We start from the raw sequence: 26,557 nt of genomic DNA on the forward strand, positions 1-26,557 counted from the left end.
ATTGTTGACAGTTGTAAGCTAAGATCGTCCTAAAATAACGAAAGCTTTTGAAAACGCATGGTCTTCAATGCGCCTTATCTTGAAAACGAGCCCGTTGATCTCTTATTTTCATTGCCTTTTGGCAAAAGTTGGTCTCTGCCTTACTGCATGGTAAATTTGTACGTGGGAATATTTTGGGCCCGAACGTCCTTTAATTTCAGTAATTTTAACAAACAGTTCCAGTAACGTCACACGTTGTTCTAGAGATGTCAAACGATATATGTGTCCGCAAAACAGCGGGATTGCGATGAGAAGTTAACAGATGATCGAGTAGTCCCTAAATTTACATAATCTGATCCACCATTACAATCCATAACTTGCTTACGCAATTCTCGAGTTAAAAACATGCCACCATATTTACTTGCAGTAGTATAAGTCGCTCTGCTGCATCCTAACCAATCAGAGAGCAGCATTCAGGTCACGTGACCACTCTCGACCAATCAGAAGGCCAGATTTCATCCAAGATGGCCAAACTGAAGTTTTTGCATCTCATTAACGCATTTCGACCAATCAGAGCGCGAGATGGAAATGGCAATAGTTAAAAATTGCTAAAACTATTTACCAAATTCATAAACGCATTTTGACCAAACAGAGCGGCGGCTTTTTCTTTACGGCTGGACCTCGCCATAGGGGTAAATCGTAATTTCTCGCAAACGAGTATGGTGACCTATCATTTTTTTTTCTGTTGTTTTCAATTGAGTAATAAATTTCTCTGTGTAAAATAAATATAGACCAATTCTCAGTGTAGAACAAAAAACAATCGTCGGAAACGTGAATTTAGCAAGCAATCGTGACTATAATCATGGTGCTATTATAAGGATTTGTAATGGTAATAGGACTGAGTGGAGTCCAATTCGGTCTGTTATCATAACAGTGATAACAAAATCGGACGACCGCGCAGCGGGAGTCCGATTTGTTATCATGAGTATGATTACAGACCGAAGTCTTATTCCCAATTAATCATAGATATTACAATTTCCGAGAAAAAAAAGAATAGCCAAGTTATGAAAGAAAGGGAAAATTTGCATTAAAATACTACAAAGAAGATGTAAACATTCTAAGGTCACCGCACCTCCTGCCGGCAATTGGGCGCCAAAAACACAAAAGCAAGCGCGCTCGCGCACGCTCGTACCTACAACTTTGAAAGTGATTGGCTTATTGAACTGTCCGATAAGAAACGGTCTAATAAGAAACTGTCCGATAACAACTTGGCAAGTGAATTAGTGAAAAATAGGAGTTTTTTAAACCAATCGCAATCGCAATCGCAATCGCCCACACTAGGGCGCACTCAACATCTTCCGTAACGTCTTAAAACATGGTGTAAAGCACTCAAAATTGTTCGTTCGAGATTTCCATAAAAGATATTATGCAGCAAACAGGGAGCGAATCCTGACTCGGCAAAAACGATGGCGTACAGAAAACGCCGAGATTCTCAAAACCCGTCGTAAATGATTGTATGAAAACAACAAGGAACGGATCATCAGGAGCGAGACAGCATATAATCAAAAGAACAAGGAACACTTCAGAAATTACCGCGGACGGTAAAACAACAGGGAACGGTGAAATGAATATTGGAGAGCCTATTATGCCAAGAACAAAGAACAGATCAAACAAAGACTTCGTGGCAAAAAACAAACAAAATAGGACAATATCACGTGTTTTGTGGTCTGAGACCAAGGATCTGAGAAAGTGCGAGTGGAGACGAGTCTAGTTCCCAGAGAACATGCGGTTACACTTTGTGAAATATCAATATAATTCTTATCGTGTTTGAGCCTCCTAGGGGTTTTAGGGAACAAGGGAACTGGAGCATTTATTTTCAGGGAACAGGGCATATGTTCAGTTTATTTTCAGGGAACAAGGGAACTCTTGAGTAGATTTTTGGGAACAAGGGAACACCAATCTATTTTCAATAATATGTTTTTTTTAACTTTCCGAACCCCTAAAATATAAAATCTATTACGTACTTTAGTGTCAGGCGAGATTATTCACGGGTGCAGTATATGTCGTGCAGCTTCATTTCAACTTCATCAGCGTAAAGGGAACTGTAACGTCTTCTCTTCAGTTAAGTTCTACGCTTCTTTATGGGATAGTGTCATTGCACAATGTGGTATATGTGTCTGCACACCACGAAAATGGAGGGGTATATAAAGTTTCCTTTAATCATGACTATGGTGGCTTGGCTGAGAAGATAGTGAGTAATGGTGGTTCACTCTGCAACAAAGTACACTGTTTAACCACCTACAATGACAACTCGTTTGCATTTAGTGACACTGGAGACTCGTGCATCAAGACTTATAACCCTTCAGAAAAGCAATGTTCTGTTGTAGTTGGCAATGGAAAAGGCACAAGAGATGGAAGCAATGCCCAGTTTTTCCAGTCAACAGGCATCTGCTTTGATTATGGCACTCTCCTTACCGTCGACACCTCAACAGGTACGCTCCGCATGACAAGCAGTGTCACTAGTTTAGTAGATTATTTGAAGTATCTGCATCTGTTTGGGGAGACGTCTGGACTTCACACAAAGAAAAGCACCTCGGTCACAGTAGAGATCCCCCAGGCAATCGAGAGACTAGAGCAAGTTTACTCCTTTGACAAAAAGTGTGTTATGAGCCTTATTGGTACCACAGCTCTGACACAAGGCCCTCAAGGAACTGTTTCATCTGTTGTCATGGAAGATGAAAGAAGGATCCTGAAGTCTCTGCATAACATCAAGGACCTGCTGGACCGTTTTAATCCAAGCCTTACCACCAAATTTAGTATCAAAAGTCTTCTAACGCTTGTCGTCGAAAACACATTTTCAGAAATGAGAAGTGGTGCCACTGAAATGCACCTACAGCTTGAATTCGATTACAGATTCAGCAGGGCAATCAAGAAACGGTTGAAGAGGCGATGTTTTACACCATTTGCTTACTTCACAGCTCCCAAGTCCTATTACCCACAGGTTTTCACCACCACACATTACAAGGATTTACCCAAGTTATGCCCTCCAAAGGCACACAAACTATCCGAGAAGCAAGTGAGTGAAATGAGGAACTGGAGAGCAATGTATGGTCAGAGTGTCCCCCCAGAAAACAGTGCAAAACATGACAACAAAGAACAATCACAGTGCTGAGTGAAGCAGCAGCAGTCCCAGTGCCGCATAGGGAAACAACAGAGACTTTTTACAAACAAAGCCAGATTGCCTGTGTTAAAGCTGATTCCAGTGATACTCGTCAGTTGTTCATAATGGCCTGTCTGCAAGAGAATGTGAGTGTTGGCATGAAGAGGGTGAAAGCCAAAGTGTTCATTCAAGATCCTTTCAATCCAGTGCTTTCCACGGAAGATGCAGAGAGATATGTCGATGTAATCAACATTGTTTGTGCCCTAACCTGCTATAACTACCGTGAAGATATCCTAGAGCTTGAAGAAGGTGATCTTATCCTTCTCCTTGATGTGCTTCACGATACCCTCAATAAAGTTGTAACTGTCGCAGAGGCAGCTGAGACAGTTGAGATGAGAGAAACTGCAGCCAATGAAGTACAGCATGAGCGGATCTCAAGGAGAAGAAAGAGGCGGTTCGAAAACGATTTTTTTCTATTATGAATAGAAAGGTAAATCAAGCAAACAAATATGGGGAACAATGATAAACATTTTTGGGGATCAAGGGAACGGTGCAAAATTTTTCGGGATCAAGGGAACATGAGCTCAAAACATATTTGGGAACAAGGGATTTTATTAATGGGGAACAAGGGATAAAATCCAAAAATATCAAGGGATCATGGGAACATGTACCCCTCCTGGGAGGGGCTAATGTTTCGTGGTTGTTTCAGAAAACAAAATAAAAAATACACAGTAAATTTGGCAAATCAATCAGTTGTTGCGTGATTCCTGAGTGTGACCCATTCGTGACGTCACCAAGAATGAGGGCATATACTCCGATACCCTCGATAAAAGGGGCATGTGAATCTGAAAGGGTTATTTACAGGCAAGCATCACTGGAGTTTTTTTCGCATCGAACGTTCATCATGCCTTCACGCAAAAGTCTTTGCTTGCCCGGTATGAAACCCGAGTTAGAGTTGTTCCAAGACAAATGCTTCATCTCTCTACTGAGTATCGACGTCAGAAATCTAACCATGCCGTGCTGCGGGAAATTCTTACACAAACGTTTTTTGTGAAAGTCAACAGCACGGTCCAAAAAATGCGGACACTGTCGTTACGAAGAGGAAAAAGGGAACACTTCGTGACTCTTACATGAAGTATCTAATAAAGCCACAGACGAGACAGCAAACCACTGACCACATTTTTTATCCCATTTCCGGTACCCACTCCATTTCTGATCTCAACAACTAATCAATATTTGGTCAAACTAATTGATGTTTTGAGCTTCCGCCATAATGGTTGTCAAGTGGTACAAATTCCGGCCTTCCGATTGGTCCATTCAAACTGTCCTGCAAATTTTATTGGTTAGTTTTTCACTGCGAAGAAAGTCGCTGCACACTTTTTATAAATAAGCTGACGCGAGCAAGGGTAAAGGCTAACGCAAGCAAGAATAAAGGCTGACGTGAGCCATCCGATAAAGTATCGGGTTAGCATGACGTCATCCTTTAGGGGTAGGGGTACTCCATACCCCTTTTCGGTTATAGAAAAACCTCAAACTACTTTGGAAATCTCGAACGACAGTGACACCATGTGATAAGACGTTACGGAAGATGTTGAGTCGCTCAAGAGTGGGAACTGGGGAAGCCAAGTAAGTTTTTGCCTTAAGTCAAATCAAAGATGGCTGATTTTCTCTTTTCCATCTCGCGCTCTTATTGGTCGAAATGCATAAATGTATTTAGTAAATGGTTTTAGCTCTTTCTAACTATTGCCTTGTCCATCTCGCGCTCTGATTGGTCGAAATGCCTTAATGAGATGCAAAAACTTCAGTTCAGCCATCTTGAATGAAATCCAGCCTTCTGATTAGTCGAGAGCGGTCACGTGACCTGAATGCTGCCCTCTGATTAGCTAGGATCCATCTAAGCGACCTATACTACTACTTTTTATAATATTTACAATACATCTACGTACATTAATTACAATTCTAAATCAACTACTTACTCTACTTACAGTACCACATTTACTTACACTTCATTACAATACTTGTCTAATACCTATCTACATGCTGCCCAAAAGTTACATTACAGTCAATACAGTTCCAAAAACACAGTGTAAGCACACTTATAAACAGATTGCAAGTTAAGGTACAGAGCCCATGCACAAATCCCACTTCTTATTAAATTTGTCCAAATTTAATTTGACCTATACTACTTCTTGCCAGCATAGCATATTCACCTCTCAAAATTATACTTATCAGAATTTATCGAGAAGGAACTGAAATGCATATTTCATAAGCATAACTTGACTTAGCATGAATTTCAGATTATCCATTTGGAATCGGTCTGTTGTCCAAAGTTCGAAGAATCACCAAATTAATGCACGTCTTCTTCGTTTATATATTTATCAACAGTCCTGTCTTACTGTATAAGAGAGGAAAATCCTTTCCCATCGATCTTGTTGAAGCGGAGCCCACGTACTATGCAGTCGTACGTTGACATTATCGTGGCATTACTTTAAACATTTTGCTTAGAGAAAAAAATTTACGCAAAACAGAAAAACTGCTTAAAGTTTTACCGAAGATTTAAAAATAACAAATCAAATTCAATATTATACCGTAGATTTTCGAAAGTAACGTTCCCCCCGAAAATAACGACTCCCCGAAAGTAACTTTAGTTTTGCTTTCCTATTGAACCCCAAACACAACGGTCCAACCGAAAGAAACGAACCACCCGAAAGTTGCGGCCCTTTAAAGAAGTCACTAAAAGAGAAACTCTCTGTTCTCTAGCGCAATGCAGATGGGGCAGCCTGACTGCAGGACTGAACGCTGAATTGAAGAGTTATTTGTGATTTTCTTGAAAGTATGATTTATAAGCTGTATTTGTCTAGCAACAGAGTCAAATGATGTACTGTAGTGTAATCAGTTGTACTGCGATATATTGCGACCATTAAACTTTCGGCCTACAGTACGAATGTTTAGGGCCTTTTTCGTTTATACAGTCTTGTTTGGTTATGTGGGTAGTTTAAGTTAAGCACACAAATAAATGGAACTTTTATTTGATGTGTTACGCGTACACTTTGCCTGAAATCGACTAAAACGACTGTTACCGTACAAACGTATTTTAACCATCTGAAAGTTACGGCTTCCCGTAAGTAACAGCCACCCGAAAGTGAAGGCACCTTTTGCCTGCTAAATCCGAAAGTTACAGGGACCGTTACTTTCGGAATTCTACGGTATTTGATCGGTCAAAACGTCTGACTTAAAATATGAAAAGCACCATCCTTCGATAATAGACATGCATGGGGGCTTAGCCTGTTCCAGGGGTTGAGTTTGTTTGAGAGCGCAGCAGTGCATAACACGGCGAAACAAAACAACAGTCAAGAGGAATGTGGCGCGGGAAAGGGAGCCGTTCATTCGCTGCCCGTGCCAAACCTGCATCTCCTTTTTTTTTTCGCTTGCCGTTTTTAACGCTACTCTCCAACTAACTAGACGCCTCGAAAAGGCCGATTTTGTTCCCGTATATCTCTTGGTTATCTGAAATGTCACTATTATAATTATATCATAACTCATCATATCTCATCATATCTTATATCTTATCTCATTATTATCATAGACTTTCTCACAGTGGATACTGCTCTTTACCTTAATCAGTAATTCATGTAAACTATCATATTTATTCACAGAGAGCTGAGTTAAACCTACCTCCTCTTCAAGCCGAGGCTCGACTAAAAAGAGACATTAAGGCTACCAAAACTATCGTCATTACAATAGTTGGCTTCTTCCTTTATGTTCCTGCAATCATTTATGGAGTATGGGGTCATCAGAAGGGAACAATCGCCGCATGTGGTTTGGATTCTTCGCATGGTACAGCCTTTACATCTCAAGCGCCGTGAACCCGATCGTCTACAATCTTCGAACCAATCGATATCGTTCAGCTTTCAAGCAGTTTCTCAAAGATCCCTTCGGATCAAGCGACTTCAAAGAAAAACCAACCAACCGCATTAACGGAGAAAAACAAAAAGGGGAGGATAGATCAAAAAAGGAGGACAGCAAAGGAAATGGCGATGTAGACAGGCATGTAGTTCACAATGATGGAAATCAAACAAGGCTTGAGTATTCGGTCCAGCGAAAAAATGGCGCGATAGTTTTAGCCATTGGAAACCTCGAGGTCCCTCTCTACCCTCATGAATCCGGGGAAAGTAAGGAACACGTAGAAACCCGAGAGCGAAGAGAAAGCGCTTGTGAACGAAAACCTTGTGAGAAGATAGAAAAGCGAACAAGGGAAGAAAGTGAAGAAGTGCTGAGGGAATGTGCCTTCAGGGAAAACAAGTTCAGAAACCAAAATCAGCGTTCATGTAGAAATAATGTCTGGCTGCGGCAAATTGCCCCTTTGAACACTACCAGGCAACCATCTGAGACGATACGAGCAACTGATGCACACTGTGCAAAGAAGAAACTTATAATTCAAAGATCTTTAAGAACGAGACGAAACGCCGTGACTACCGTTCAAGAGTTCCAACCAGTTCCAAAGGCAGCATGGATCACTGAGGAGGCCAAGCTTGAGGTGCAGGAAGGAGAAGAGAAGAAGGAGTTATAGCGGGAAAATGAGGACGAATACAAGAAGGAAGAGAAGAAGAAGCAAAAAGATGAGCAGAAGAAGAAGAAGGAGCAAACGAAGAATGAAGAAGAACCGAAGAAGGAGGAAGAGGAAACGAAGGAGGAGGAGGAGACGAGGAAGAAGGAGCAGGAGCAAAAGAAGAACGAAGAGGAGCAAACGAAGAGTGAAAAGCAAACGAAGAATGAGGAGGAGCAAAAGAAGAAGAAGGAGGAGCAAAAGGAGAAGGAGGAGCAGCAAACGAAGAAGGAGAAGGAACAAACGAAGAAGGAGGAGGAGCAAACGAAGAGTGAGGAGGAGCAAAAGAGGAAGGAGGAAGTGCAAATGAAGAATGTGGAGGAGCAAAAGAAGAAAGAAAAGGAGCAAAAGAAGAAGAAGGAGAAGCAAAAGAAGAAGGAGGAGGAGCAAACGAATAATGAGGAAGAGTAGAAGAAGAAGGAGGATGGAGGAGCAGAAGAGAGAGTTCACGGACGAGCAGAGGAAGAAGGAGTGGGAGCAGAAGAAGAAGGAGGACGAGCAGAAGAAGAAGAGGACAGGTGGAAGCAATATTAGTGTAGTTCGCTACCCACAGACAGTATTTATTAACTTCCGATTATAAAATATGGCTTTGAGTTATTTAGTTCAAAAGATGTTTTTAGTGCGATTACTTTCGGTGGGATGAAAGCGTCGAGCGCACTCGATAGGACCGAATTGTGGTCTGGGTATTCATTTGAATGTAGCATGAGGAAACGTTCAAATTTGTGTTGTATCATGTAAAATTAGCCAGGATGCATTGATAACATTTTTCTGTACCTTTTCTTTCACTGTTACATGAATTTTTACTTGAAAAGTTTTCTAAAATTCAGTGTGGCAAAGAGAGAACCTTATTTCCACAAGTCTGAAGTAGAGCGAAACGAACGAAATGACGTTTGTCATGTTGCTAAAACTGATTAGTATTCAGCGTGATGGTACCTATACCTCGCTGTTGGTGTGGTAGTTTGAGTACCTTTAGGAGCCCCGGAGCTGTACTAGCTGAGGGCTTTCATTCGCCCGGCAGGTTCAATAATGCTGGACAGTTCTAGGGGGAGGAGCTTGACGAAATTAGACACCCTGGTCCTCCAGGTTGGGGATTGGGCGTACGGCTAACAACCCTACGCCGTAAACCAAAGCTGTGGTAGCAGGAACATCGTAATGCAAGCAACTGGACCAATGACGGATGTTGGCCAAACACAGCTCTGATCCAACATCATGAGAGCAGAGTTTCTGTCGTCAAGGGAGAAGAAGCGTGCGGGAATAAGGGCTTTTGTGATTGGGCGGATTTTTCTACTCCGTCGATGCGAGTCTTTGTTTGGTAATTCAGTTCACGGAAAAAGGTTTTTTGCAAACTCGCGTTCAGAAATTGTTAATGAACTGTTTCGGTCGAATCGTTACGCATTCGCACTACGAATGTGTAAACAAGGATTTCTTTTCTTGAGAATTAGTTGTGGAACATTCCTCACTGTACATGTATCAGTGACTTGTTTGATTTATCTGTTGATTAACACAGAACTGTCCCGAAACATCGGTTCAATCTTCGACTCACCTCTGAGCTGGATTTCCCCACCACCTTCCCTACCCCCGCAAAAACAAGAAAAAATATACACCCGTTTCGCTTTTCAAGTGACGCAATAGCTCCGGATGTAGCTCCATTTCCCGGCAATATTTTAATGTTTTTTGGTAAAAATTTAAAAACGATGAAAAAAATGACAAGCTTTCGACTCCCTGAACTACAGTCTTCGACATTTTGCCGTCGAAGACTGTAGTTCAGGCAGTCTAAAGCTTGTCATTTTTTATCTTTTCAGCGAGAGGTCGTTAAATTTTTACCGTGTGTTATCCTGGTTGCGGCCCTTCAATATATATATGTTATTTGCCGGCTGGGAGGTCCGTATGGTGAAAAACTGTGACCGAGGTCTTGAAAATGCTGCCCGAGGCCGCAGGCCTCGGGCAGCATTTTCAAGCCCGAGGTCACAGTTTTTCACTATACGGACCGACCCTAAGCCGGCAAATAACATGTTTATTTTTTTTCCTGCAGTAAATTGGTTTTACAGATTACAAATGGGTTTGTTTACGCAACTCTTGTCATTGAATCGGCTTGTGCGCCATCTACTAACGATCTGCAAACAAACTTAGCAACGAACGAGTAACTCAGATAGTAGACAAAGAAAGATGGATTGTAGAACAAATTTTTGCGAACTACTTTATGTTAGTTGCATTTACTTCACCATTTAAGTTCTCCAAAATTGTCTTTGCGCTGTGAAATTTTGTGCGAAGTTGAAGTTTTACTACAAAAGCAATTTCTGTCGGTCGTTGCTTTTAAAATCACTTGAAATCAGACTTTTCTACCGTAAATTGAACAGCAGAAAGCGAGGAAATCCGTTAAGTGTATTCCACAGAAATTCTCCTAGATACAGCAACGATCAGAGAGGTAAACTCGACTGAAATTGACTCAAACTTTACGGCGAGAGAAACACAGGATTACGCGCCATTACAGCGCCAAGCTACAAACAATCAAGCAAACCCTCACAACTTCAAAACACTCAATTGAATTTACTTACAGTGACTTTCCTTGCCATTCTAAAGTGAACAGAGATAAACTTGCGTTGACTAATCGTCGATGGCCGTGTGACTATAACTTTTTAGCGACATTTTTTTTTTTTATTTTTTTTATTTTTTTTTTATTTTTACTTTATTTGTCTTAAGTGTTTTTAATATTTCTAACTGTAAAGCGCTTTTGAACTTTTAGGATATTGGCGCTATATAAATATTTTATTATTATTACTATTATTATTAAAAAGGCAAGATTGACGAATACCGCTAACTTTTAGGAGCGAAATTTAAGCAGGGAAGAAAAAATCCAGTCCGTGGGCCGTATCGTAAAAAGCTGGACCGGTCACGTGCGTGTGATTAGCCAATCAAATTCGAGGATTTAGGAATCCGGCCCGCTCAGATGCTTGAGAAAAAAAATAATTTCACATAATGGTTTTTTGTTTCAATTCAGTTTATGGCTTTCTTTTGTACTTAATGAAGCATTGGTGTTGCCAAAAAAATCGAGAAATCGGTTATAAATATGCTCCTCACTTTCTCCCTGTCTTCCAAATTTTCTTAAAGTATATTGGATTTATCGTTCAAAAGTTGAAATTAGATCTTTGCTGTGTCAGTGTTTTACAATCAAATTTGTCCTAGAGCTTTCACAGATTTGACTTGTTAGTTTCAGACGATCGGCGCGTGAAGGTTATGAGTGATAACCGCCATAACAACTGGTGTGCGTGATAAGCGAATAAAGATGGTGAATGTTAAGCTCGGTAATGAAATGTGAAAAGTGAACTGATCAAAATGACACGAGCGTGGGACAAAGCAAAAATCTCATAGTATTTTTTCTTTGTCCCACGCTCGTGTCATGTTGGTCATTCACTTTTCAAACTTGTGTGTATATTTGAATGCTTGTTTTGTATTTCAGATCGAACTAAATCTCAGCAACCGTATACACTACGCCGGAGAAATTTGAAAACACAGCAATCATCGGTCATTTTGGATTTGTTTTCAAGGAAACTCGGGCAGGGAAATCACGTGATTATCGTGACGTCTCATTTTTAAAAATAATCCCAGGGCTCTTTGCTGGAATCGTGCAGAATTGTTGAACACGCTCTAGACATTTATAATAGTGCGTGTTATATCGTTGATGAACTTGGAACAGCCTCGTACAAAAGCAGCGATAAGAAAGAATTTTTGATTAAATAAAATCACAGCTTATAGTGCGTGCTTTCTTACAGGGTGTTTTTTAAACGTCTTTGATAACGTTGGCTGCGATCTGGTACACGTATGCAAATGATGCTCAGTTGTTCATGAAAACACTTCATGTTATAGTTAGCCGTCTTGCTGTGTTAGTTCGTGTATGTTCTGTACATGTTTTGCCTGCTGGAACATTCAGTCAGTAAGCTGTTTGATTTATCAGTTGATCAATGAACGCGTCCTGGTAAAACCATCACACTTTCAGAGAAATAAGAAGACAAGGAGAGATTGACGAGTATATTTATATAGAAAGGCCGGATTTGTTTGCAACACCAGAGTTAATTCATCAGATACAAAAGAAAGCCACAAGCTGAATTGAAACGAAAACATTGCTTTATTTTACGTCCGGAGCTTTTGTGTCACTTGGAAAGCAAAACACATGTCGTTTTTTTTTTCGGACAAAATTCAGCTAAGACATTAGTCCAAGACTCAATCGACAGCGTTAAAAAATGAAATTAAATCTTGGATATGTTAGTTTTTCAATGCAATTTCTTCGAAAGCGTTCACAGTTTTGACGCGTTTTAAAAATAGCAAATGACTTGCGTGGGAAAGCTGCCGGGAAATCAGAATCATTTATATAATAGGTGATTAGCACAAATTTCCAGCTCTATCTTGAATAACAATAATTTATCAACGGAGGAAAAAACGTCACTGTCTATCTATTGACTGTGATCATAGTTTTGCCGTGGTCAGGTTCTCCGTGCACTGTAAATTGGTGTCGATGGCTGCAGCCAACTTCAATTATATTGTACAACCATAACTCTTGTTCGGGACATTTTACATGATAATAAATACCCTATGTAACCCAGCTGGTATTTTCCAGGGTTATTGTTTAAGTCAGATCGTATTACTTTCGAAGTGTGATAACATCGCTAGACGTTTCCACTGCACGTTAAAGAATACATCTCAAAATGTATCCAGCAAAATCGCTTTTTACCAAGGTTGTAATGAACATGTTAGGCGCTTTTCTGACATCGGCTTCTGTGCTTGGTAATAGTTTCGTTCTCGCGACGATTGCTCGGTTTAAATCGTTACGAACAGTTCCGAACATTCTCGTCGCCAATCTCGCTGTGGTGGACCTCCTTTACGCAGCTGTTAACCTGCCTTTCCATATGATCTCCAACTCAGAAGCCAGTTAGTACAGAGGCCAGACCTTGGCTATAGTGACAGCCTTCCTAAGCCGAGTCTTTGCGATTCTCAACCTTGCATCAATGCTCGCCATGATGGCGAATGTGTTCTTGGCCATTGCCTTCGATTTCAAGTACCTTGCCTGGAAAACAAAGAAGAAGGCCATGATCTGTGTTGTCCTTACTTGGTTGATAAGCCTTGTGGTGACGATCTTGGGATCAATACCACTCCTCAACATCAATCTTGCAGACGCTCGCGTCCGCGATTACAGAGCAGAGATCTACAAACAGGGAAAGTACTTCGTAGGATCGTTAACTGGATTTTCTATCGTACGTGGTGGAGTTTTGGGTTTTCTGACAACTCGCGCAATAAAGAAGAACGAAAAGAAGGTAAGTGTTACATTCTCCGCACATTTTTGTAGTCTACCATTCCTTGACGTCCTTGTTTTCAATTTTAAAAGGATTTGTAGCCGGCCAGCGAACACTCAGCGTGTTCGATCTGAAAGCGTTCTTGAATATGAACATGCTTTAAATGAACCTCTCTATTCAGGTGCTTAAATATGGGCAGTATCGTAGACATGACCTATGGATGATCAGTCTTAAAGTGCTACTATGATGAAATTCTCGATATCCACTTCTTTACATTTTCGTACACAATAGGTATTTCCAAGATATCTTGCCAAATTTCAATCTAATACGAACAGTAGAAATCGCGGTTTTTGGACATTTATTTCCGATAATTAAGGCCGCCATTAATTTTCCTTGTTCCGAGGCATGGTTAAGTATTGAGGAAAATGATGTCATTTTCTCAAAAATACCGCACGGGTTGAAATTATAATAACAATTAATGTAGAAAATTGCACGAATCTATGGCCCAAAGTTTTTGTTATTCTTTATGCGAATTGCTGTGCTACCACTTATGTTTTGTACGTGCACGAGCGAGTGGGCGCGAGTTAATGAGGCGAAAATCCTGCGCTGTAGGTATGCGCAATGCAAGTTTCAGGAATCACCTGAAAGACCCACTGTATTTTTATTGAAAAAAACCTAAATGAAATGAATTCAATGGTGTATTTTTGTTAAAAATTTACTATTTAAGTTCGCTGGATGTTTGAAAAGAGTATGTGATGGGTTATGCCTGCACAAGGTAGTGATGCTACATTGAAAAGACTACAAAGTCTCGGGTAAACCTTTTTCAAATCCTGTTGTGGCGATGACTTACTTCGCAACCGTGCCTTGAAGATGGCTATAGACTGAATTTCACGACCAATCAAAAGACCAGATTCTTATATTCACCTCTGACAATTATACTGATCAGAATAAATGGAGAATAAAAATGTTCATCTCAAGGCAAGTCCAAGGCTGATGTAACAAGTTTCCTAAATTCCCAATGCTTCGAGGATGCCAGAATTGAAGTGATGTCTTTGGAACAAACGCCGCGTTCTATAAAATCAAAGCGTTCTATAAGCCAACTCGTAAACTTCTCATAAAAAGAGGACTGATATGAGCTAGCCCCAATCTCAGATACTGTTTTAAGAAACGGACTGTTGTTGAAAACTTCGAAGAATCGACAAATGTGTGTTTCGTTTTTGATTCATAGCGGAGCCCCTTGGCTCCGAAGACGCATTAGCCCATCGCTATAGGAAAGAAAATCTGGTAACCCATGGAGTGAAAAAGTTTTGGTTCTCACGTAGTTGTCTCCCGAGCTGTAAATGCATTTCTTGCCTTATATTAAATGATGATCGATCTTAAATGAAATTTCCTCAACATTTGGTTTATTCGACCATATTTCGTTGCGAATTATATGCTTTAAAAGCGAACAGGATTTGTTATTCACCATTGCACCTGGTGATTTGCATATTGTTTATGAAGTCTTAGCATTTTAACTTATACAGTGTTGTAACCAACAGTGACTATCTTAGGTGTATTTTTAACTATGAATAATTTTTTGGGACGGAGGGTCACTAGTTTATCAGAAATGACCTGTTTTGTATCACCCTCTTAAAATAAAATTGTTACTTACCTAATGGAGATTTCCTTAATTCATTCGGGTTGGTGAAATGCTTTCCAGGTGAATATTTTTAAAGGTTACTGTGTCGAGTAAATGATTAGTATTTTATGGCGACTTTTGTGGGAGCTCCGCCTTTAGGCATACCTAAATTATATACTAGTTTTGAACTCGGTCCAAAGTACAGACAGACACTTGACGCCCAAAACGACAAAAGGGAGGACAACGCTAAGAACAACGACGACAACGCCAAGAACAACGTCGATTAAAAAATCGATGTAATATTGTCGGAGATATTTTATACAGAACATCTGCGACAGCGTCAAAATTCGAAAAGGATAACATCGGAGATAACATCAGTGGAAATGATAGTTTTACCAATACGCCGACAAGAAAATAACATAAATTCTATACAGCCGTTACGTATGTCAAACATTAGTGAGAAATGCGGCGCGGCGGGAAAGCCAAGCCCCCTTTCTTCTTTTGTCGCTCGAGGCCGATTGTGCCCCTCTATATGCCTTGGTTATTTTAAATGTCACTTCATTATTATCACACAGATTTTCTTACCGCGGCTATTGCTCTTTACCGTATTTAGTAATTCATAGAAATTATCATTTTTTTATTCAGAGAGAGCTGAGTTGAACCTACCTCCTCTTCAAGCCGAGGCGCGACTACAAAGAGACATTAAGGCTACCAAAACTATCGTCATTACAATAGCTGGCTTCTTCCTTTGTTATGTTCCTGCAATCATTTATGGAGTCTGGGGTCATCAGAAGGGAACAATCGCTGACATGTGGTTTGGATTCTTCGCGTGGTACAGCCTTTACATCTCAAGCGCCGTGAACCCGATCGTCTACTATCTTCGAACCAATCGATTTTGTTCAGCTTTCAAGCAGTTTCTCAAAGATCCCTTCGGATCAAGCGACTTCAAAGAAAAATCAACCGACCGCAGCAAGGAAGAAAAACAAAAAGGGGAAGATAGGTCAAGAAAAGAGGACAGCAAAAGAAATGGTTATGAAGACGAGCATACAGTTTACAACGATGGAAACCAAACAAGGCATGAATACTCAGTCCAGCTAAAAAATGACGCGATGGATTTAGCCAAGTCTCCAGGTCCGTTCGTACCTGCATGAAACCGGCGAAAGTAAGGAACACGGAGAAACCCGAGAGCAAAGCCGAAGCGCTTGTAAACGAAAATCTTGTGAGAAGATAGAAAAGCGAACAAGGGAAGAAAGTGAAGAAGTGCTGGGGAATGTGCCTTCATGCAGGGCAAACGAGTTCAGAAAACAGCGTTCATCTAGAAGAAATGTATCGCTGCTGCAAATTGTCCCCTTGGACACTACCAGGCAACCATCTGAAGTGATACGAGCAACTGACGCACACTGTGCAAAGAACAAAATTATAATTGAAAGATCTTTAAAAACGAGACGCAACACCGTGACTACTTTTCAAGAGTTCCAAAGAGGGCCGAAGGCAGCGTGGATCAATGAAGAGAAAAAGCTTGAGGGGCAGGAAGGAGACGCAAAAACGGAGTTGAATAGCACCACGAGGAAACAAAACAAGGAGAAGTTGCCGCAGGAAGAGGAAAACGAGTACGAGAAGAAGAAGAAGCAAACGAAGGGAGAGCAGCAGAAGAAGAAAGATGAGGAGAAGAGGAAGGAGGAGGACGGTCAGCAGACAGAAGAGGAGCAGAAGAACAGGAAGAATGACGAGCAGAAGAAGGTGGAGAAGCAGCAGAAGAAGAAGGAGGAAGAGCAGAAGAAGGAGGAGGAAAGGGGGGAAGAAAAGGAGGGGGAGCACAGGAACAAGAAGAAAGACGGGCAGAAGAAGGAGGAGGAGGAGCAGAACACGGAGGAGGAGCAGAACACGGAGGAGGAGCAGAACACGGAGGAAGAGCAGAAGAAGAAGGAGAAAGAGCAGAAGAAGAAGGAGGAAGAGCAGAAGAAGAAGGAGGAGGAGCAAAAGAAGAATGAGGAAGAGCAGAAGAAGGAGGAGGAAGAGCAGAAGAAGAAGGAGGAAGAGCAGAAGAAGAAGGAGGAGGAGCAGAAGTAGAAGGAGGAAGAGCAGAAGAAGGTGGAGACGGAGCAGAAGAAGGAGGAGGAAGAGTAGAAGAAGGAGCAGGAGGAGCAGAAGAAGGAGGAGGAAGAACAGAAGAACGAGGCAGAGCAGAAGAAGAAGAAGGAAAAGCAGAAGAAGAAGGAGCAAGAGTAGAAGAAGGGGAAGGAAGAGCAGAAGAAGGAGGAGCAAGAACAGAAGAAGGAGGAGGCAGTTCTTAGTCTAGACCGCTTATTGTCAGAGGAAGTTCTTTTTTTCTTTTAAAGCAGCTTGCTCTAAATATAATCTAAATATTACCGAAAAAAAAGTGTTCTTCCCTCTCAGACTTGAAAGTTAATATTCGATCGGTCGAGTTTTTTTCGGACGGAGGGAGGCTTTATCAGAAATTACTCTATTTTACTTTATTATAGTTTGTTTTGATCCTGTATAAGCTGTTGTCAAACAGCCTGCTACCGCATTAGTTTATGTCTCGCACGGTCAACACAAACAGTTCCTCTTGCATCGCTTTGGGAAAATCAGTTCCTTAACTGCCTGCCTAAAGCGAGGACAGCGAAAAGAGTACAATATGGGATTTGCCATTGATCCTAACAGCGCTAGCAAAATTGAGATTACTTCGTAAACTTGAAAGCTTTCGCTACAGCGAAAACTACTAGAGGAAAGTTTACCGAAAGACGTTGACCAATTTACGATAAATATTACTGTCGCTGTCATAAATAGTTTTGTTAATTTCCAACGTAATTTTAAAATCGCTTTGTTCGTCGCTTTGTTCTCTTCGGTGTTGAACCATATATGAAGTATGACTCGACTGTAGCACAGAATCATAACACTTCCAGGTATCGTTAAGGACAATACAAGAAGTGTAGCTGCATAACTCACCATGAGAGTTTCATCAAACTTGGAACTCACACAGAAATCCGAAGCGTTACCATTGTTATCGAATACATAGTAAGCCGGCGCTGAAACCATTGCAGAAAATACCAAAATGATCAAAATGAGTTTTCGCACCAGAGATTTCGTGACTTTCGCCTTGTAGAAGAACGGTTTTAGAATTGCAAGATATCTTTCAATCGCAAGTAACATGAGTATCAGGACTGAAACCAGTGTGTAGAACATATACGTCGCTTGTAGGCGAACCTTTGAACCTGTGGCCAAGAGAACCATATTGGTTTTTGCGATAATTGCAAAAAGCAAATCACCTGCTGCGAGGTAAGATAGTAGGAATGTGTTGGGACATTGCATCTTCTTGTTTTTTCCAACAATTATAACGACAAGGGAATTTCCAATAAGGTTGCAAAGAAAAATTGGCAGTGATATACACTCTGCAGCGAGAATGAAATCTTCGTTCATGGTGACAACTATGACAAACTTCAGCACGAGGGAACTGCAGCAAAATTCCCCCAATTTATTAATTAAGCAATATTTTAAGATCCATAAATAAAATAAAGCTCTCTCGAATTTCTTTAGCCGATGACCTTTCTCACTGTTTACCTTTACTTTATCCGGTTCATTTGCAAGCTTATTTGCTGAGGATCGTATTTAAATAAGTATAGGTAATCGAACTGACTTTGAGTGCAATTAAAAATTTACACTACTGGTGATATTTGAAAATTCCCTCAATATTGCAGGAGCCTTTAGGCGAGTCTGCAATTTGATAGAATATTGGAATATTACGAGTAGTGTAAATCTTTAATACTCATTTATCATATCTTTGAGAAAAATTACGAACACGCCTGCATTTGAACTGCAGTGCAAATTAAAAATTAGCGCCTAAATTGGCCTCGTCTCAGCCAATCACAATGAAGTAGTTTTCTCACTCGAGTAATAATACAGACGCAGGAAAGCAAGATTGAAATTAATCTTTTTTTGTTTGCAAAATGTAGAATGACATCTGTTCTCAACAACCTTTTATAAGCTGTGAGCTATTTGTTTAAAAAGACATTTCTATTTAAACTAAAAACAACAAACAAAGTTTTAAAGGCTCTTACATGGCTAATCACTATGTTTTTGTTCGTTAATTTTAATATTACTATAAAATTTAGTCTCGGCAGGTTTTCGTCCTTGACCATATGATTAAATTCATATTATTAGGATGCGCCGGAAAAGTGCTTCTTAAGCCCGGGTCAAACGCCGTACTTCGCATGGGCCGAACCTAATGACAGTTTGGGTCGACTTAAAAAATTAAAAGAACGCCTGTTTGAGTCAAACGTTGAACTTAATTCAGTCGAACCGCTCTGCTACACCAAACAGATGACAAAAGCGGCCTTTAGACCTTTGATTATGCGTTTCGACTCTTGTGAAGATCGCCGTTTGACCCAAAGTCGGTCTTCAGGCGTTACTCACGGCTGACCAGGCGTGAAGAACGCCTCAGCCGCTCCAAATAAAGTCAGTCGAACTTAATTGGGTCAAACGCCGAACTTCACATGAGCCTAATTGGTTGAATTGGGTTGGGCTTATGTGAAGTACGGCGCTTGACCCGGGGTCTGTTTCTTGAACGCCCCGGAAACTTTTCGGGTCCCAAAAAGGATTTTTAGTTAATTTGTATCTAAAAACAGAAAATTGTATTCGACTGAAACTTCTTGTATGAAGGGAACTTCTGTTCATATTAAGAATATGTAAATAAAACAGCTCTGTAGTCATAAGGTTTGAGATTTTGCTACGGCTTTCCGGGTGCGAAAATTTCGCGGGATCGACCTTCGAGAAACATGCCCTCGGTCCTAATTATGATTCAAATTTTCAGTGGTAAATATCAGTAATTAATAGACCTATTTATTTGCGCACTGATTGCATCTCTAGCCGCCTGTTTAGCCATGCAGGAAAGATATGAGTGATCTCTGATTTTTGAAGACCTTTATAAAGAATGTTGGAATTTTAAGAAAATCGTATTATTTTGTGGGAGCAAAACTGCCCATGTTTGCACATTACTGATCATCTAATACTCCCCAATAATTTACAAAAGCCCATTGCTGAGTTCTTTTTTCCCTCTGCTTTATTAAAGCGAGGTTCATTGCAAAATCTGCTGTAAATTTTATACTGACAATATAATGTGCATTGAGTTAAACCTATACTTTTGTATGAGTTATAGGGATTCGGTGATATTGGCCGTTTGCTTTACTTTAAATGATCGAGTTAAACAGGGTACACATAGAAAATAACGTTGGCGAAAAAGGTGGTTTAATTAAGTGACTTTTCAGGCCTAGAGGAAAAATGTATTATTAAATACTAGCTAATATTTGTTTGATCACCTGAAAAAAGAAGGCAGTTTTACGCTCTTTGTGCTTGCCACAAATATAAGATGACTCAGTTCGCGGAATAAACATGACAAGCACTTGAGAAACCACTTTAATCTAGGTGATTTGTCAAAAAAAATTGATTTTGTTTACTTTGCTTAGTAAAGAGGAAAATTTATAGTGAAAATATTATGTTCATAAGATAAAAAGTAATTGCGACAAGTTTCCACGGCAGGCAGAGAGAAAGAAATACACGGTGACTTTTGTCTTCTTTTTTAGTTGGGATGTTCTTATCTGTGTGTTTTTGTTAACAGTATATTATCCTATCTACGTAGATAGGGTGTTGTGCATCAACATTAAAAGTTGAGCTTTAATTAAAACTTGTGCAGCTTTGTTTGACCAACGGACTATTACAATAAACTCTTGTGTAAATTATTAAAAAGACGTTTATTATATCTACATATACTTCCAAGAAGTGGGTTGTAATTTAGTTTTTCGTTAACGAAGAAAGGGGTCAGGTTTTCCACATTTAATACGTCAGTAAATTCAAAGCGTTGCCGCTTTGCCATTCCGGAAGTTTTTTCCTTGCAAATGGATGTGCTAACGTTAGTCATAACTGGATTGTCTATTCCACTTCTCGTTTGCACTATTTTTGGAAACTTTCTCGTCGGTGCTGTCGTTAACAGAAACAAAAAATGGCAAAACGTAAACACATGCTTGATATCCCACCTAGCTTGGTCAGATTTCGGCTTCGGCGTCGTAACTTTCCTCGAGATACTTAGCGTTTCGCAAAAATTTGTAATACAAATATCTTCTTTTCAATTTGTCATCAACGGTTTGGCTTCAGTCTACTTTCTTGCTGCTCTGGCAGTGGAGCGGTATTTTGCTATTCTGAAGCCCTTTGTGCACATGAAAAGGGCGAGAAAATCTTTGATGTGGAAAGTCCTTGTCGTAATATGGATTGCCGTAGGTGTTCTGGGCACTGCAGGAATTATCATAGAGGGTCAGGCTTCGCAATCTCCCTCTAGGGAAAACGCTAGAGCGAATGTAACAAGCCGCTCACCGCTTTCGAACATAACAGAATGGAGTCCAACTTTGATTGAAACTCTTGGCACAGCTTACATTTTTGTGCTCCTGGCATTTGGTTTTGTTTTACCGAGTGCTGTGATGGTTTTCTGTTATTCTCGGGTTATTTACCACGTATGGTTCAACACCGAAGACAACAGAGCAACAAATCATGCACTTTTCAAGTCACGACGCAAATTAACAAAACTATTTATTATCCTTACTGTGACATTTCTATTTACTTGGACCCCTACATTCGGAAGACCCATCGTGACGCGATTTGGAAATGGAGAAAACGCCACGAAATACCAGCTGTTTTCCATGTTACTAGCTCTGCTCGGTTCAGCAGCTAATCCTGTGATTTACTCATTTCGCTGTCCAAGATTTCGACAAGAAGTCGTCAAACTGCTAACTTGTTGTTGCTGCAAAAGAAAGAGGCAAGTAAACAGAAACAGAATTTTTGTAGCTGACAGCTTTTCCTTGAAGGAAACGAAGAAGACAAGAGCTATTGCTGAACCTGCTTCAATTTCATTCCGCGCTGCTTGACAACCGTTAACTAGATTTTACACCAAGCAAAGTTGGCGTGCTTTTGTGGCCTAAAGCAGGCAAATAAAGGCCAAAGGTGATGCAGACAGAGTGTTTGAATTCATTGAAAATAACTTTTGTAGCTGATAACTACAACAAAAGAGAGAGCAAAAATCACTTTGCATCACTGTTCATCTTGTCGAACATCACTAAATTCTTTCTGTTTTCCGCAAACACTTTAGTTCGCGTATTTAGATCTTATGTTGTGTTTTGCAGGTTTTGGTTTTATTTTGTTACTCTATTCCCACGGACAACGTGCTGTGCAGGGTGTTGTACAAACTGAAAAAGAAGACAAAAATCACCGGGTATTATATTTCATCTCATCGAACATCACTAAATTTTCTCTGTTTTCATTTCCGCAAAAAAAAAACTGATTGTTTTATTTTCATGTTTTGTTGAGAGCTTATCACGCTATTCACACAGGCAGCGTGTTGTGCATCAACCTGAAAGGTAAAAGAAAATAATTTTTCCTCCTACAGTTAATCTCGTAGAGATAAATTGAGTATGTTCTTGTTTTCTATGATTATGCATTTCGCGCTTTGTGAGACCGAACTAGATAAGAATAAATACGATCTAAATAAACCACCCTTAAAGTCAGCATATCTTTATATTTTCAATTAAAAGTGATTAATAAGTAGATAACACGAGTCGATTTAGTTGTTTAATTTTTTCAATTTCAATTTTTTTCTTTCCTTAAGACCTCCACGAGTTTAAAAATCATATCCCTTTATCATCATCATATAAAATTGTTTTGCCTCTCTGTTGGCATAGTATTTGAAATGCGGGCAAAAATATCGGATGCAAAATTTTAATTATGTTGATCCGACCAATATTTATATGTAAATTTAATGCTTGAGCTTCACTTTTACGGCAGAAACCTTAAGATGCCTGATTAAAATGTAGTCCCGACTCCCTTTGTGAAAAATGTCAAACGTTGTATATCACAATTTTGAATTTTGCCACTGGCCTATATACTAGCTGATCTTGTGAAATGGAGGAATATCCAGGTGATGACGCGAGGAACACAAGACACAAGTCCTCGGATTACAGGTTTTTAAGGAAGATGTATTATTAAACATTGCAGTTATTTGACTATAAGACAAAAGCACAGTTTGATGTTCTTATAATCCAACAGCTTTATGATAAATCAGCTGCAGGTATGAACATTACAAGCACTCAGGATAGAAGTTAGTTTTTAAAACAAGATGATTATTTGTATGCTTTGCTGAGTGACAGGAAATTAATATTTAAAATTGTTTGTTGATCACATAAAAAGAATTAACGAGAACCAACTAAACTTGACTTACTCTATATACCTCAAGTCTGAAACATTTTGGGAAAAAAAAAACAAACATGTATAATCGCTGTGTTCTGTATGTATAAAATGGAGTTTTTATTGTAATTCCTATGTGCATTTTTTTTTTCAATAGATCATTTACTGTTATCAATTTACTTGGAAAACATGTTGTGTAGTCTTACCGAGCCAATGAAATCAAAATCATAAGTTATGCTTTAATTTCCGCTCCAGCTCTGTTTGGCCAACTAACAATAATCTCATGTATAATGAATAAAACTTTTATTGTATTTTACATGCACACATTGATTTTAAATTTATTATTTTTTTTAAATGACAGAGGGTTTCGTGTTTTAGTTGCGTGAAGTTAGCAGGCTGTTAATTTCAAAACGTTTCAAATTTTTGTCGTTTTTTATCTGTATATGGAAGCGCTACCTGTCGTCACATCTGGAATTTCCATTCCACTTCTCCTTTTCACTGTTTTTGGAAATTTTCTCGTCTTTGTGGTAATAACCAAAAACAAGAAACTGCAGAATGCGAACACATGCCTAATATCCAACCTCGCTTGGTCAGATTTCGGGTTCGGCGTTGTCACTTTCTTGGACATAATTTTGATTTCGAACAGTGTTCCACATTCTTCTCTTCAATTCGTCATGAACGCTTTGGCTTCCATATATTTTCTCGTTTCACTGGCAGTGGAGCGTTATTTTGCTATTCTGAAACCCTTTGTGCATTTGAAACGAGCGAGCACATCTCTGATGTGGAAAGTCACTCTCGCAATTTGGATTTGGGTGGGCATTTTGAGCGCTGGAGGGTACATTGTTGATTCTGAAAGCTCTCCGTATTGTTGTGAGAATGCTCCGATCATGAATGGAACAAGCAACTTACAGCTGGCGAACGTAACAACAGGGGCTGCAGCTTGGTTCGAAATTTTTAGCGCAATTTACATATTTGTTCTCTTGGCATTTGGTCTTGTTTTACCGAGTGCTGTGATTATATTCTGTTATTCTCGGGTTATTTACCACGTCTGGTTCAACACCGAAGACAGAGCAACAAATCTTGCCGTTTTCAAGTCACGACGCAAATTAACAAAACTCTTTGTTATCCTTACTATAACATTTCTATTTACTTGGACTCCAACATTCGGAAGACCCATCGTGGAGCGATTTGGAAATGGAGAAAACACCACGAAATACCAACTATTTTCCATGTTACTTGCTCTGTTCGGTTCAGCGGCTAACCCTGTGGTTTACTCATTTCGCTGTCCGAGATTTCGACAAGAAGTCGTCAAACTGCTATCTTGTTGTTGCTGTAAAAGAAAGAGATCACGGAACGGTAACAACTTTTTCGTGACAAAGAGCATTTCCTTGAAGGAAACGAAGAAGGAGAGATCTGTTGTTGAGCTGGTTTCAATTTCATTCCGCGCTTAAATCTTCCAGGACAACCATTAGACCCGCATGTACACCATTTACTTTGCGTGTGAATTATTAACGGCCACACTACATACATATACAACCTTTATTTATACACGACAATAGACGTCAAAGCTAACAAGCTTGTGGGGTCGTGTACTAATAAGATACATAAAATAACTACAATTAATAGATAAATAATTAATACAAGAATTAAGTAATTCTTATAAAAAATATAATTTTGATAACAAGGAATGAGATCAATAGTTAAAAATAAATAAAATTCTCCGATATTTTGTTAATTATTTGTGGGGCTAAAACATTAAAATTAAATTCCTTAAAAGTGTTACAATTAACAACATTCTTCAAAAAAGATTTCAGGTCTGTGCTCTCTAGTATCGGTCTATTAGTTCGCCCTATAGCGTTCATAGGACAGCCCCTCTATAGGAAATGGAGTTTTTAACGTATTTGGAGGCAAAACTCGGTACTATCAGCCCATGCTTCAGTCGTGAAGAAGGTCTGTCGCCGTGGATAATCAACTCTTCAGCCAAAGTGCTAGGGAGCATGCCATGATAACCCTTGAAAAAAAGTTTAATTAAAGAACGTTTATACATATATGTTAAAGTGTTTCACTTAACGGTAGCTAAAACGTCAACTGTTGGCATGTCCGGTGGAAAGCCAAAAATAATTCTAGCAGCACGGCAATGTTGTCTTTCCAATGTTTTCAATAACTCTGTCTGATTAACCCCGCCCCAGACGGGCATTGCGTACGTAATGGATGGCTGGATAACCTTTACGTAAAGTGACTCGCACACATGACTGGGTAGAAACTTGGATTTCTTCAGGAGGCTCAGTTTGTTTGCAAAGTTTTTAATGACTTCTTTCAGGTGAGGTATCCAGCTCAGGTTTTGATCCAAGGTAACACCCAGAAGCCTGGCCGTAGCCTTGTATTCAATGATGGACTTGCCAATATAAATGGCAGGCAGCGGACCAATAAGCCGAGCTTTGGAGAGTAACATTACCTCGCACTTGCCAGGATGTGGAGTAAGGCGGTTGTTAACACACCAGGTGAAAAGTTCTTCCAGGGCACGATTTAGTAAATTGCAGGCGACGTCTTGCGAGGAGCCTGTACAGAAAACCGTAGTGTCATCAGCGTACATAAAAGTATCTCCAGATTTAATGAATGAAGGTAAATCGTTCGTAAAAAGCGTAAACAAAGTAGGACCCAACGCCGAGCCCCGTGGTACTCCGCACCTAACGTACATTTTCGATGATTCTTTTCCATTTATCGTCGTGAACTGCTTTCGATTCGAAAGGTAGCTATCCATCCATGTATAGAGTTTACCATCAATGCCGAACTGTCCATGTAATTTGTCCAATAGGCGCGAATGTAATACGCTATCAAAGGCTTTCCTGAAGTCTACAAAAGCGACAGCAACTGTGAGGCCGTCATCAACAAACTTCCTCCATTCTCTGTGAGATGAATGAGAAGTAGCTCAGTAGAGTGAGCCTTCCTATAGGCCCACTGATTAGGAGTTATCAAGTTATTGTTCGTCACATGATTGACAATGGCGGTATTGATTTCAGATTCGAGCAGCTTGCTTGGAACCGACAAAATAGAGAATACGCCTCACTACGCCTCAGAAATTTGAAAATGCAGCTTTTTTTTTACGGTTAGGCATACCGTCCTCTCTAATCCGTTATGAAAACGGAGCTTTTCGAGAACGCTCTTCAAACCGGAGGAATTTGAAAACGCGGGCTTTGCGTTTTAGTGTGGACGGAAAACATTTTGAAAACGGAGCCTTTAGAAAAAGATGAGGTCACGATAATCATGATGTTTCCCTGCCCGAGTTTTCCTAAAACACAAATCCAAAATGGCCGGTGATTGTTGCCTTTTCAAATTTCTCCGGCGTAGTGTGTACGGAAAACATTTGATGGGTTTTCAGAATGAAAACACCGTTTTCAAGTTTCTCCGGCGCAATGTGGACGGAGCCTAAGACAAAACAGTTTAATCAGTCTTGGGTTTATTTTTTATCAGTTATAGTCCTTGCAAATTTTTACGCTTTTCTTTCCTTACTGGCTTAGAATTGTTAACATAAACTGGCAAAGAAATACACGCCGTAGTTGCTATTATAAATATAACACATTGCTTTATAAAATGTAATTATATATTATCGAAGTAATAATCCATATATGGACTGACATAACCGCACATTTACGTAATAATGCAACATTTTAATATATATCCAAATT

At 39.8% G+C, this 26,557-nt stretch overlaps 3 protein-coding genes and 1 pseudogene across 3 annotated transcripts; 3 read left to right on the forward strand and 1 right to left on the reverse strand.

Moving 5' to 3' along the window:
• Nucleotides 1–7,715: 7,715 nt before the first annotated feature.
• On the forward strand, nucleotides 7,716–16,775 carry LOC149103304 (uncharacterized; annotated as a pseudogene).
• LOC149103305 (rhodopsin, GQ-coupled-like) lies at nucleotides 16,629–18,203 on the reverse strand. The gene has a single exon (XM_089273926.1). The coding sequence runs from the start codon at nucleotides 18,066–18,068 to the stop codon at nucleotides 17,199–17,201; it is 870 nt and encodes a 289-aa protein (XP_089130052.1). The 5' UTR covers nucleotides 18,069–18,203; the 3' UTR covers nucleotides 16,629–17,198.
• A 2,019-nt stretch (nucleotides 18,204–20,222) lies between these two features.
• LOC149103306 (rhodopsin, GQ-coupled-like) lies at nucleotides 20,223–23,150 on the forward strand. Its single transcript, XM_089273919.1, has one exon. It carries the CDS (start codon nucleotides 20,540–20,542, stop codon nucleotides 21,557–21,559), a length of 1,020 nt encoding a protein of 339 aa, XP_089130045.1. The 5' UTR covers nucleotides 20,223–20,539; the 3' UTR covers nucleotides 21,560–23,150.
• A 77-nt stretch (nucleotides 23,151–23,227) lies between these two features.
• LOC110057555 (kappa-type opioid receptor-like) lies at nucleotides 23,228–25,624 on the forward strand. Its single transcript, XM_020764147.2, has one exon. It carries the CDS (start codon nucleotides 23,315–23,317, stop codon nucleotides 24,320–24,322), a length of 1,008 nt encoding a protein of 335 aa, XP_020619806.1. The 5' UTR covers nucleotides 23,228–23,314; the 3' UTR covers nucleotides 24,323–25,624.
• Nucleotides 25,625–26,557: the final 933 nt, after the last annotated feature.

The sequence above is a fragment of the Orbicella faveolata genome, unplaced genomic scaffold (genome assembly GCF_042242905.1).
Source record: "Orbicella faveolata isolate gen_17 unplaced genomic scaffold, um_ofav_v1 contig_35, whole genome shotgun sequence".
In the NCBI taxonomy this organism is placed as follows: domain Eukaryota; kingdom Metazoa; phylum Cnidaria; class Anthozoa; order Scleractinia; family Merulinidae; genus Orbicella; species Orbicella faveolata.

Coding starts and splice junctions, on each gene's coding strand:
- LOC149103305 (XM_089273926.1), bottom strand. CDS start 18,068: ATGAACGAAGATTTCATTCTCGCTGCAGAGTGTATATCACTGCCAATT.
- LOC149103306 (XM_089273919.1), top strand. CDS start 20,540: ATGGATGTGCTAACGTTAGTCATAACTGGATTGTCTATTCCACTTCTC.
- LOC110057555 (XM_020764147.2), top strand. CDS start 23,315: ATGGAAGCGCTACCTGTCGTCACATCTGGAATTTCCATTCCACTTCTC.